The 12,586-nt window shown below is 37.5% G+C and overlaps 1 protein-coding gene across 1 annotated transcript in view; it reads left to right on the plus strand.

Annotated features, from left to right (window-relative positions):
* LOC140145827 (uncharacterized) overlaps window positions 1–10,580 on the plus strand; it is a 68,757-nt gene extending 58,177 nt beyond the window's left edge. Inside the window, 3 exon segments of the mRNA XM_072167507.1 lie at window positions 2,461–2,518; window positions 3,426–3,453; window positions 3,456–10,580. Of these exon segments, the coding sequence (XP_072023608.1) occupies window positions 2,461–2,518; window positions 3,426–3,453; window positions 3,456–3,562 (193 nt within the window). The 3' untranslated portion in view covers window positions 3,563–10,580.
* Window positions 10,581–12,586: the final 2,006 nt, after the last annotated feature.

Here is a 12,586-nt window from a genome sequence, read left to right on the forward strand (position 1 = left end):
TCACACTTTTTTGATGGCTTATTTCTCAAAAGTGCAAACACATATTGAAATAAGTTGAACATATTTGTAAACCTCTATGTCTGGACTGTCATTGCTGAAAAGGGCATTAGCATCCATGGTCGAATTACAAAATGGCGGCCATTTGAAGCAAGGGGTCAAAAACCACTTTGCACACACGTAAGTCAAATGGAGCGGATGATCACGCGATATATGGTGGTCGCTGGTTCACACCACAATGGATTAGGAACAAAGGAAGAAAAATAACAATACGCATGAAAGTTCTGTCAATATTTCTCTTGTAAATTAACCATATTAAAATAAACATTTCTTTTTCAAACAGAATATGTAGCCTTCCAGTTGAACAGAATATGTAACAGTAGCTTTAAATAATCTGCGCAGTTAACGTTTGTTTGCAGTCGCATTCTAGATAATGTGCATAATTTTATACCCGAGTCTTCATGATGGTTATTACACTATAACATAAATCTTATATAGAGATATAACAAGATAAATTTATAAATAGGTGTCAGGAATGCCTCTCCTTCTCTTCGGAAATTATTTCTTCATATAGACACATTTAAACCGTAGCAGTGCTTCAATGGAAACGAGTTATTTGTCTCAAATTGTCATGAAATTAAAAATATTGCACTAGAAAAGTAAGAATACAAGTAAAATCATATTTGACTCTGATAAAAATAGTTCTGTTCTTCATTACTACTTATCATGGTTCCATAAAGTCACATATTTATGCATGCCACAGTGAAAATGCTTCTGTCTTTAAAGTGTTCTTATCGTCCTTCAACGTGGCCTCCTTGCTCGCGAATACAAATCATCGCACGATCGTACATATGGTGAACTGCTCTTGAAGTAACCCTGGTGCGTCGGATCCCTGTGAACGCATCTGTAATACGGCTCCTCAGCTCCCGCAAATTCCTTGGCGGACCTTCGGCATACACAGACGCCTTGACATCACCCCAAAGCCAGAAGTCCAAAGGTGTCAGATCAGGACTCCTCGGAGGCCACTCCACATGATGTCCAAGGCTGACAACACGATGCGGAAACAACTCCTGCAATCTGTCTCTAACAGCGATAAGACGGTGGGCTGGTGCTCCGTCTTGAAAGAACCACGCCCTGCGGATGGCCCTGTTCGCTTGCTCTTAAAATATTTGGACGAGTTGAGGCTCTAGTCGATCATTGATTATGTCGAGGTAAACGCTTCCATTTATGTTCTGGTCAACGAATATCGGTCCTACCAACCGTTGTTTCTTGTGACGGCTGCGAGAACACTAACTTTGCGTTTGTCATGTGGAACGTTAAAAGCAAAGTCTCTCGGAGGATTGCCTTTCGGTGCATACAAGAAAGCGACGTGCTCTGCTCTGTTAACTAACCAGTTACAAAACTGAAGTCGCCGATTTGGATCTCCTGGTTGCAGTCCATGACGCTTAAGGATCTTGTAAGGGTGCCATTCGATATCATGAGTGATGATTCGCCTGAACGTTGTCCTTGGAATATGGGGACAATTGTTCCGTCGAGTAATCAATCTTGGGATAGCATGCAAATCACTTCTAATAACGGCAATGTGATTGGCTGATCTTCCTGTTCGTGGTCTCCCACTGTTAGATTTGTTCCGATTGAGAACAGTTCCATGTAAGTGAAACTTTTGTTTAATATTATAGATGTGTCGGCGACTAGGAAGTCTGGTATTCGGAAACTGGTTCGCCATGCATTCAGGACAGAGCGCACCTTTCCGGTTCTTGAAATTTCCTCCTCGATGAAAATTCGTTCCTCCTTTGTAAACTGCCGCATTTTGAACAGCAAGAATCACCTAAAAGTACTTACACGGGTATCTCTTACATGAATGACAAGAAGGCACGCAAGGCATTTTAAATTTGAAGTTCCCTCCAAAACTAGTGTATTTGTTATGTAAATGAGCATGTCCAATCAGCCTTTTTGTGTCAATTTCACAGGTGAATGATTTTCAAACAGTAAACAACTCATACACGCATGAGTCCGATGACCCCGGCAATGACACTCAAGTAAATGCATATAGAGCCATCAAACTTTTTTTAAAACTTGCTTAAGCCTAAAAACTTAATATGCATGATCATTGTCTATAGTCTTACGTGTGTGCAAAGTGGTTTTTGACTTCTCTGCTTTAAATGGTCGCCATTTTGTAATTAGACCATGGATGTTAATGCCCTTTTCAGCAATGACAGTCCAGACATAGAGGTTTACAAATATGTTCAACTTATTTCAATATGTGTTTTCATTTCTGAGAAATAAGCCATCGAAAAAGTGTGAACTTTTTAATGGCCCACCCTGTATATAAACATGTTCTGTTACCCCTGTATAAAAATTTTCTGCATAACTTTTTGTGTTTGCTAGGTTAATTGTTCCCCACATCAAGTTGGGTATACCTGGCTCAAATCTTGTTAATATTTTGTTTGTTTGTAATTCTAGATTCTTTGGTGAGGAGCCGCCACTACTGAGGATGTTCCTACAGGAGCTAGGTTATGAGGTGAGGCAATTATTACAATAACTGATATGTAGGCAGCAAGCATAATCTTGGACAACTATCTACTTACCACACAGAATAAAGCAAATGATTCTATCAGGGTCAGTCATGGTAACTAGATAGTTGTCCAAGATTCTGCTTTGTGCGATGTGTAGACTGATTGTAATCTGTCATTTTGACATTAGTTAAAACAAGTTTGGTTGAACATCTGATGTGTTATAGCTAAATGGTATCCAGGGTACATTTCACTAACATTTACAATACCTTGTATGACCATTTAAAACCCATCATAAGTGTAACATATTATAAATCCTATGGAAGACTTGATGGGTTTGAGACTTAACAATGTGACACAAGTTTTTGTAAAATGCACACTAATGTTATATACGACTCAAAAACTTAAAAACAACATCAACATTGTGAAATAGATGATAGTAATTTCTTTCAATAATATTTAGGCAACTGAACACTTGCACTACCGAGTATAGTCAGTATACTGATGTCCCATTGCATCGAAAACCGCTTTTGTTTGCATAATGAGAAAAGAAAAAAGGAATGGAAATTAAGATTTTCAGTCACTGATCCGTTTAATATTGGAGTAGTGTCAATGTCAGTATATCAGATAGAGACCAAAATAAACATGCAAAATGTGAAGTAATATGTTATCAGAACTGTAAGCTATAGTCTGTCTTGTCTCAAGTTGAGAGTTAAAAGCCATGTTGGATTTTGCAATGGCAGATTTGAATCGTGCACTCACTTAATCACTCGGGCGTAGAAGTGTGATTTATCTATACGCAGGAAACACCACTGCGAAATATAATTAATTTTTTTAGAACAAGATGTCAAGGTACGGGCCTTGATTTATAATTAATGTTGTAAACATTTCTCTCATTTATTATGTGTATTTCAGAAATATGCTGCAATATTTGAAAAAGAAGGATTGGCATGGTAGAATTACCGCACCTAAGCGAGGAACGCCTAGAACTCATCGGGATACCCATAGGGCCTCGCTCTCGCATACTACAAGAAGCACAGCTTATGGTATAGGTCCCAACACGACACAATACCAACAGACAAGTAGTACATAGTGATAGTAATAGGACAGTAGATGCTTGGAATAGTAATATACCAGGTACCCGTAGAGCAGCTAACATGCGAAGGGGCAAAGAGCGGAGGGGGAGATCTAACATGACTAATAAAGGTATATCTTTGGTATGATATCTTGCTATGGGCATCTAATAACTTCCAATCATATAGCTTGGAACAGCGATAGATGCTTGGAATTGTACATAGGGTCCATTTCACTAAACCTTTAACCCTTCATAGCTCAAGTAACCTTTCATAAAGTTATGAATACCCAATAGTAGACATAACTTTATGAAAGGTCCCTGTAGTAAATGATGAAGGGTACCATTGTATGTAAGTATTGAACTTGAAACTTGTCGTATGTTGAGACTTGCAAAGCTTCGTAAAGGTTAGTGAAATGGACCCCAGGTACCTGTTGAGCAGCTAAAATGTAGAGTAGATTTTCTGGTGATATGCATGGTATGGAGCTGAGGAAGGCTAAATTACAAAGGTATAGCTTTGCTATGGGCATCTTTTAACTTACAATCATGTCGCTTGGAGAAGCAGTAGATACTTGAAATGGTAGTAATTAAACCATATGGTGTGTTTCACTAAACTTTCAACAGTAACACATTGTATTGTAAGTAACCTGTTTACAATGTCTTACTGTTACAAATCCATTTTGTAACTTGGATTGATTTTGAGACTTACAATGTGTCTTAAATGTTAGTGAAACACCCATGTACCTTTTGGGCTAACATGTGGAGTAGATTGCATGGTGATGCGAGGGGCATAGAGCAGAGGAAAAAAGTTCAGATCTGATTTCATAATGACTAATAAACATATACCGGTATATATTTGGTGTGAAAGCTTGCTTTGGGCATCATAGAATAGGAAGAAAGTTTCTGCAACTTCTAATCGTATATCGAGGGTTTGGGGCAAGAAAGGCCTATCTGCAATAGCTGCCCTATTATGACAATTTGCGCATTCTATCTTGTATGCATATGACACCTGGCAGCTATTGCAAATAGGCCTTTCTAGCTTTACATATCTCACACAGTCCTATTATGGTGAAGGGTGTATCTTCTATTTGCATCGTTAACAATTTACTTCCTTTTGGCGTCAGTGGAAAATTGATTCAGTGGAAAAAGGTTGTAATATTCAAAAATATTGAAACAATGTTTACTTTGGCGAAAGAAAGAATCTTCTTATTGCCTTTACAAGATACATCATTTTATAATTTGGTTCATCTCAAGTGATGTCAATGCTCTTTTGTGACAAATCACCCCTGTATCTGTGTGTGTACACTCAGGGCAGTTAACTTTACGTGCGTTATTCGATACTGCTGCGAGCGAAATACGCACTACCGAACTTGTCTTGAGATGAACCAAATTATAATATGCGAGTGTCATTGAAAAAAAAAGTTGACCAAAGCTATGTTTTATTCAAAAAGATTAGACTTTATTATAAAGTCCAGACTCCACCATGTTTGTGTGTCGCTAATGGAGGGCAAAATAGTGTACCTTCAGATTATGTTGGCATGTGCCTGGTCATGTGGATTTTAAGTCAAGTGCCTGCTTGCTTGTTTCTGATGCGGTGTGCCAATATCGTATGCTAAGAACTACATCTTCAAACCTTTGTGGTATTCAAGCAGGGTTGTAGCTAGCGTAAGTTGAGTGACAGCTAATTTTACTATCCAATTAGAATGCGGGCTCGGGGCCCAATCTTTTTAGCAAACATCAGGGAACAGGCTTGGGGGTATCACCCCTCTACAAAGGTTATTAGTCTGGTCTTTTTATGATGAACCAACTCGAGACTAAATGTTGGTGGTACATTATTTTAGTCTCTACAGGTGACAATTCAAAATGGTGGATTTTGTTACAGCGCTACATTGGGCTATTCAGAGTCTTGACTCCAAAGTCTAATCGCTTTGTTTTTCTGAAATAATTGTACACAGTGTTTGGGAATCAGGAGCATCTCTAAACTTTGGATATATGTTGAATAGACAAATAGAATGTACAAGGGTCTTGGTACACTTTCCTAACAAGTTATATTTTATACATCTAATACATAGTGTAGACTGTAGAACATAACTTAAAGCAATATTATAATATTTCTGGGAAAAAATTCCCCACAAAATGGTTTTTTTTTTTGTATATGTGCCAAGAAAGAAAATTGCTTGTATCGGTTGATCTTTAATGAGGTTGATTCGCTCAATGTTATGAGCATCACATAGATTCATGTACACAGCAAGACATTTCAGCCATACATAAGTCAAGCTATTATTTCCAGGGATTTGAAGCCGTAATGTACGATCATTTTAAATAAATTTTTTTTTTTTTTCAAACCTGATATGTTGGCATATTTGTAATGTTCACACATTTCCAAGCTTACACCTAATTGCAATCAGCCAAATTCATTGTTTGTAGGACAACGGGAACAAAAGTACATTATACAATCACGGAACAAGCAGAATTTTGTGAAAATAATTTGGGCATCCTCCTCAGCAAATGTTACAATATTGTTTTAACTGTAATGTTGTGTTCACAGTGTTGGCATGTGGTTGGTTACAATTGGCAAAATATAGTGTGCAGATTACTGTCAGAATAATCTCTTTCTTTTAAATGCTTTGCATAATTCGCTGTTGTATTGTGACATCAAAATCAATCATTGCCAGGTCAACTGGTTCATGCTATCTGTGTTTGGAACCACAATCAAAATGATCACAACACAAAGTCATTGGGTTGTGAACAGGTGTGCAAACCAAGCATGAACCAGGAACTAAGGTGTGATGTATTGACTACAACAGCGAATATGTAATCTTTTAACTATCCGCTTCAAGGTTTCACAACATATTAGTAAACTGCTGCATGATTGCAACCTTTGAAACCTTCATTAGGTGTCTGTTGTGATCCAAACTAAAGCTGTGGTTCTTGGAGATTTGTGTATATTGAGGGATTAATGCCAATGGGCATATCTGCAATAGCTGCCCTATAGACATTTTTGTATATGACATCTGGCAGCTATTGCAGGTAGGCCTTCTTGCTCTAACCCCTCGATATCTGTGATATAAAATTGGATGCTTTGAACCACAGACTACTACAGACTATTTATCAATAGTCTAAGTCCCCCGTGCATTGTATGCTGTGAATTCTTGCATATTCATGAGGGCCGATCATTTGATTGTCACATGTCTAACAATCACACCAGCGTTGCGTGCTGTGATAGAGCTTCGCGTTTCTGTGAAAGACCGTAAAAATACACGCTACGTGGTAGCAGTTTTACCTGTCGCATTTCATGGAACAATCGGCCCTCATTATCGAAAGTGATGCTGAGACTTTGACTGTCTGGAGTTTGTCTGTTATTTCTTTTGTTTTGAATTCCAAAATCTTCTACACCTTTTCCACTGTTTTCGGATGACAATGGACTATTCCAGTTGAAATCCATACACCCGCCTGTGGAAGATATGACTTTAATCTGCCACACAGGGGGTGTAGATTTCAAATGGAGTCACTCATTTAGGTAACCCCATTTGAAATTCATACTCCCTGTGTGGAAGGTTAAGGTATGTCTTCCACAGGGGGTGTATGGATTTCAATTGGAATAGCCCAGTGGTTGGATTTGGTTGGAATTCCAGAATCTTCCTCAGGGGAAGTCTGGTTTTCAACGGTATACTGTAAAAGTGGAAATTTTTGCGGAACTCTAATTTTCGCGCTCAACACAGCTACCGCGGAAATAAAAACCTGTGAATGTGTTTATGTACAAAATCATGAATTTAAAAACAAGCAAAGTAGTTCAAAATCAGTAAAGCGCGAAAAATTGTGAGCGTGAAAAATTATGAGGCGCGAAAATTAGCCTAATATTACCGATACAATCGCAAAGTTACCAACCCAGCACTGGCATGCAAGGGATGGAGTTTCAAGGTACACAGTTATTAAATAACTCATTTATTGGATATATGACAGATTCAGTGATAATGCCAATGTGGACGATCTTCCTTTAATTATACAGGGTAGCACTTGTACACCGTCCATTTCCAGCTCTATTCAATAAGCTATAATTTTGTATTCATTATATAAGTGGGTATTTTTGTGATAAATTTATTTTTGCACTGGTCACAGACAACGCTTCGCATTCTAAGCAGCTACCATAAAAATAGAGAATATACGCTGGCGACGTTACGTAATAATCGGATTAACTACCATAGCAATAGGTCAAAACAATTTTTGAATATACCGCTCTGCAGTCTGCACTGATACGTTCACCCGGTACCTCTGCATTGAACCATGTCATACTGATCACTTGCACCTGTAAGATTAGTATCTTTGAAAAGACCAGTATTGTATTCAATCACAGGGGATTAGTTAACCTGTATAAGGCAGCGCGATATGTTCAAAATTGTTTTGACCTATTGATATGGTAGTTAATCCGATTAATTACGCAACTTCGCCAGCGTATATTCGCTGCGGGCTAGCCATAGGTTTAAAATATCAAGAGCTAGCTTAAGAACCACTGAACCTATACCAGGCTTGTTTGTACTCATTTCAATGAATATTTCATGATGATTCCAAATATTGTCATGAAAATTTACAATTCTGAAATTTTTGAGTTTAAAATTAAAAAAAGGAAATTTGTCTTTTGCAGTTGACACCCACATGGAGAGGGTGAAAATAAAGTGAAATTGTTCAAAATTGGCAAAGTGCAAAAAATAAATCACACAAAATAATCCACTTATACATAACTCCATTAGCCTTTTAGAGGTAAGGCGGACACAATAGGACGGCGCTGCACGAAATGGGTAAAGGCTTTTGAATTCAGCGGGTTTTACCCATATTTTATACTGCCATCCTATTGTGTACACCATGCTTCAAAAAGGCTAATTGCATATTGTCTTCCATTTATAATACAGGGTAGCGTGCAGTCCGTCCATTTCCAGCTTTATACAATAATCCATAATTTGTATTCATTACTTATTTATATTGTTTTGTCCTGTTGCTGATTAACTGTGAAAAGGGTTAGTAAGCTTTTGAGGCTAGTACCTAACAAGGTTTGATGTGTATTTTGCCTCAAATTAAGTAGCTTTAATCATGATTGCTATCCCAAACTATCAAGCCTTGTTGGTTCATCACACCCCTCATGAAAATGCCTTCTTTATTTCAGATTGTCAGCATGATTTCAAAAGGAAGTTACTTGGTGTAACTTTCAATTTCATCATTTATAAGGAAAAACCTATGTACTTGTGGCCCTTGAACATGTTTTAAAACAAAACTGCCAAGTTGTTACATTGGATGTTTTGCTTTAAACATGTTCAGGGGCCAATGACACATATGAGGTTGTTCCTACCCATTGACAGCGATTTTGAATTGTACATTGTTATCTATTTATTCTAAGTTGTATCTATTTATACTCTATTCAACTCGAGATAAGGTCAAAAAAATAAATTTGTTTGCTTGTCCACAGATCACTTTCAGAAGTTTGGTCAGTTGGTCAGGAAAATTTATTTTTCTTCGTATATCTTTCTTTTCCAAGAACCGAAAGTATAATGTGAAGTACTTGTTTGTTTGTAAAATACTCACTGACCACAGAATTTCCACCAAAGACAAATTCAAAGTAAACCCAATTTTATTTGCATATACATGTCTGACAGACTTAAAATACTGCATTTTTACGTTAACAATGTTTTACTTACAGATGCTGAGGTTGCTAATATACAAATATTAACTGTCTATGAGTGTGATGGTCGAAATATAATCACGAGGTGAAAGATGGATTGTTCCATTCCACGAGCCGGAACGGCAAGTTGAATGGAACAATACGTCTTTCACCGAGTGATTATATTTCGACCATTACACAAATTTTAAGACAGTTAATATTTCTTTTTTATCACTCATACATAAATTCTGTCAACATAACACCATGTTTTGCCGTGACATACTTAACATTTTGGGGTCCACCCCATAACTAAATTGGTGAGTCTAAGAGTCAGCGCATGGCTTGGCGCAGGCGCACTATGGCGCAGCACTATGATGGTAAAAACTATCACACGGAGAGGCTGATGGTAAAAATGATAAATGGCTATCAACCAATGAACTGTCTAGAATTTATGTATCATGTGTATGAGTGATATAATACAAAATATGGGAACCCTTAGGAAGGTACGACCAGAAAGGGGGGAACATGCAGGAAATGGTATTTTCCAACAATTCTTTTATATCTGCATTTTTTAGGCAAAAAGTTCATGACTTTTTTTGGGAAATTGTAAAAAAAAAAAGTTACCGAGATGGTCGGACGAGGACAAGCAAAAATTTTTTTTTTGCCCAAGCAAGATTCATAACATTATGGATGCACACAGAGAATGACATGTTGGTGTGTTGCTTGACCCCCCAGGCTTGACCGGTGCATGTGTATGCATGTTTACAAACTATATTTTGTACGCGTCATACGTTTATTTATTCCAGTGAAATAAGATTTGGATATGATTTAGAGGTAGAAACCGGCAACATTTTAATATCTCGTAAATCGGGAACTTTTCTTGCCAATTTTCTGTCATTGCAGTTTATGTAACCTACAAATCATGGTAATTATTTTGTTTCTATAAATAAAGTCGGAAATAAAAAAAATAGTTTGTTTCTGACGATTCTGTCAATCAAAGTCCAGCACAGCCTGTGATTGGTTAGTATCGCGCAACTAAGGAGTACCAAGTAACACGATATTAACCAATCACAGGCCATGGGGAGGTTTTTATTATTATTATTTCTGGCATTAATTGTAGTTTCTCCAGTCTATAGTCTATAGTCTGTCCAGTTTAATGTCGTACATGACCTACCAAAATGCATGGATATTATACAACTGGGGCAAAGGTCATGTTGCCAACTTATTGTAGAACATACTTTAGTTGTTATAGAGATCAGTTTGAGAAAGATCAAACATGACTTTGGACAGGGTGTAAGAGATAAAGACAACAAATGTGTATTCCTTCATGAAACCGTATTCATTCCATTAACCATTTGATGCCCTATTAAGCTACTTGCAGGTTCCGCCATTATGCACTATAAAGGGAGAGCCTCGAACTGGCAGCATACATGAAAGGAAGAATTATGTAACCTTACACAGAACGTTATGACTAGTTCAATTCCCATTCATGTATGCTGCCAGTTCGAGGCTCTCCCCACACATAGTGCATAATGGCGAACTGAAAGTAAGTAGCTAATAAGCTTACCACCCAGTGACTTTACAACAACAAAACTGTGATATTAGTTTATTAATTGCCCATGCAAATCTCACTCATGGTCTGAAACAAATGACACCGATGATGAGTGAATGTTTTGAGCCTTTTTTACATATAGTAGGCCTAAACAATATAAAACATTAGCGCCCACCCAAATTACTTTATTAAGCGCCCTGGGTGGTTAATTGAATGAATATAATTATATAGGGCATAGTTAGGGTTAGGAAAATAATTCCATGAAGGATTGTTGTATTTTGTTTACGGTACTTGCAGATGTACATGTACTTGATATAATCTAAATTTGTATATTTTGTATAAGAGATTCCACAAATAACTGAAATGTATGTCATTATTATTATGTTTTATATTATCAATATGCCTGCTACTCTGTTCTACAGTTGTGTTCAAAAAGTGTGATGGCTTGTTGTTAGGTTATAATGGGCTGTTCCAGATGAAATCTATACACCCCCTGTGGAAGACATGACCGTAATCTCTCACACAGGGGGTGTAGATTCCAAATTGAGTCGCCCATTCAGGTAATCCCATTGAAATTCACACTTTCTGTGTGGGAGATTAAGGTTGTGTCTTCCACAGGGAGCATGTGGTTTTCAACTTGAATAGCCCAATGTTATGAGATAAGGATGTAGGATGCCCTTAAGAGCAGTGTGGGTCATATAGTGACTTCCCGTTGGAAATTGTTGGCTTCAAAGTTTGTTTCCAAAGGAATTGTAAAATTCAGTCAATTTCAATGTCAAAATTGAATACATACATATATGTATTTCTAAATTTTTGGATTACTCGCCCCACAATTCTCGTAATACGTTGACAAAATTTTACACACTAAACATGGGAACAAAAGAACTTTGTGACCAACAATTTGCGGCGATATCACCCACAATTCTCATTGGACATCCCATCCCTGTTATAAAATAAAATACCGAATGAGCTATTCCAGCTGAAATTCATACACCCCTATGGAGAAGACATAACTTTAATATCCTACACAGGGGGTGTATATTTCAAATAGATTCACCCATTCAGGTAACTCCATTTGAAATTCACACTCCCTGTGCGGAAGATTAAGGTCATGTCTAGAGGTGTATGAATTACAACTGGAATAGCCCAAGTTGGAAAGTAACACATTGCATTGTTTTGGGCAAAAATGAGAAATGTGAGCGATGCACTTTGAAGTTAATTTTTGATGTGTACATCACGAGACAAAATGAGATTTGTTCTCACAAAATGAGAGGAAAGTTGCAAAATTTTATTTGTGAGTTAAAGCCAAATTTATTAGTCAATGGCTCCTTGAGATTTTGCTTGATATCTATTAAATTGTGGCATGTTCAGTGGACCATAATCACCATTTGGCGTCTTCCTGCTCATTTTGTTGGAACAGATCTCAAATGAACTGGCTGGTGCTCAACTAGAAACTAGTGGGCTGAGTGAACATTGAGTGAACTCTAATGCCTATTCATTCACCCATTCAAATCACTCGCATCATTGAATTACGAGTGATCACTCAGATTTCATCATTTTGTATGCCTCTTTTTCCGTTGCAAGAAATGTGTCCAAAGCTCTCTACCTTTTCCTCCATCATGATCGGCACAACCCAATAAATGTTCATTTATGTTGAATGACTTCACTTGGATCCTAGTCATGGGCTATTCCATTTGAAATCCTTACACCCCTGTGGAAGACATGCCCACAGGAGTGTGAATGGGGTATAATTGAAGACCAAATTAAAAAGACTAGTTTGCGTATGACGTCCTGTCAACCAA

The sequence above is a fragment of the Amphiura filiformis genome, chromosome 2 (genome assembly GCF_039555335.1).
Source record: "Amphiura filiformis chromosome 2, Afil_fr2py, whole genome shotgun sequence".
NCBI classification, from domain to species: domain Eukaryota; kingdom Metazoa; phylum Echinodermata; class Ophiuroidea; order Amphilepidida; family Amphiuridae; genus Amphiura; species Amphiura filiformis.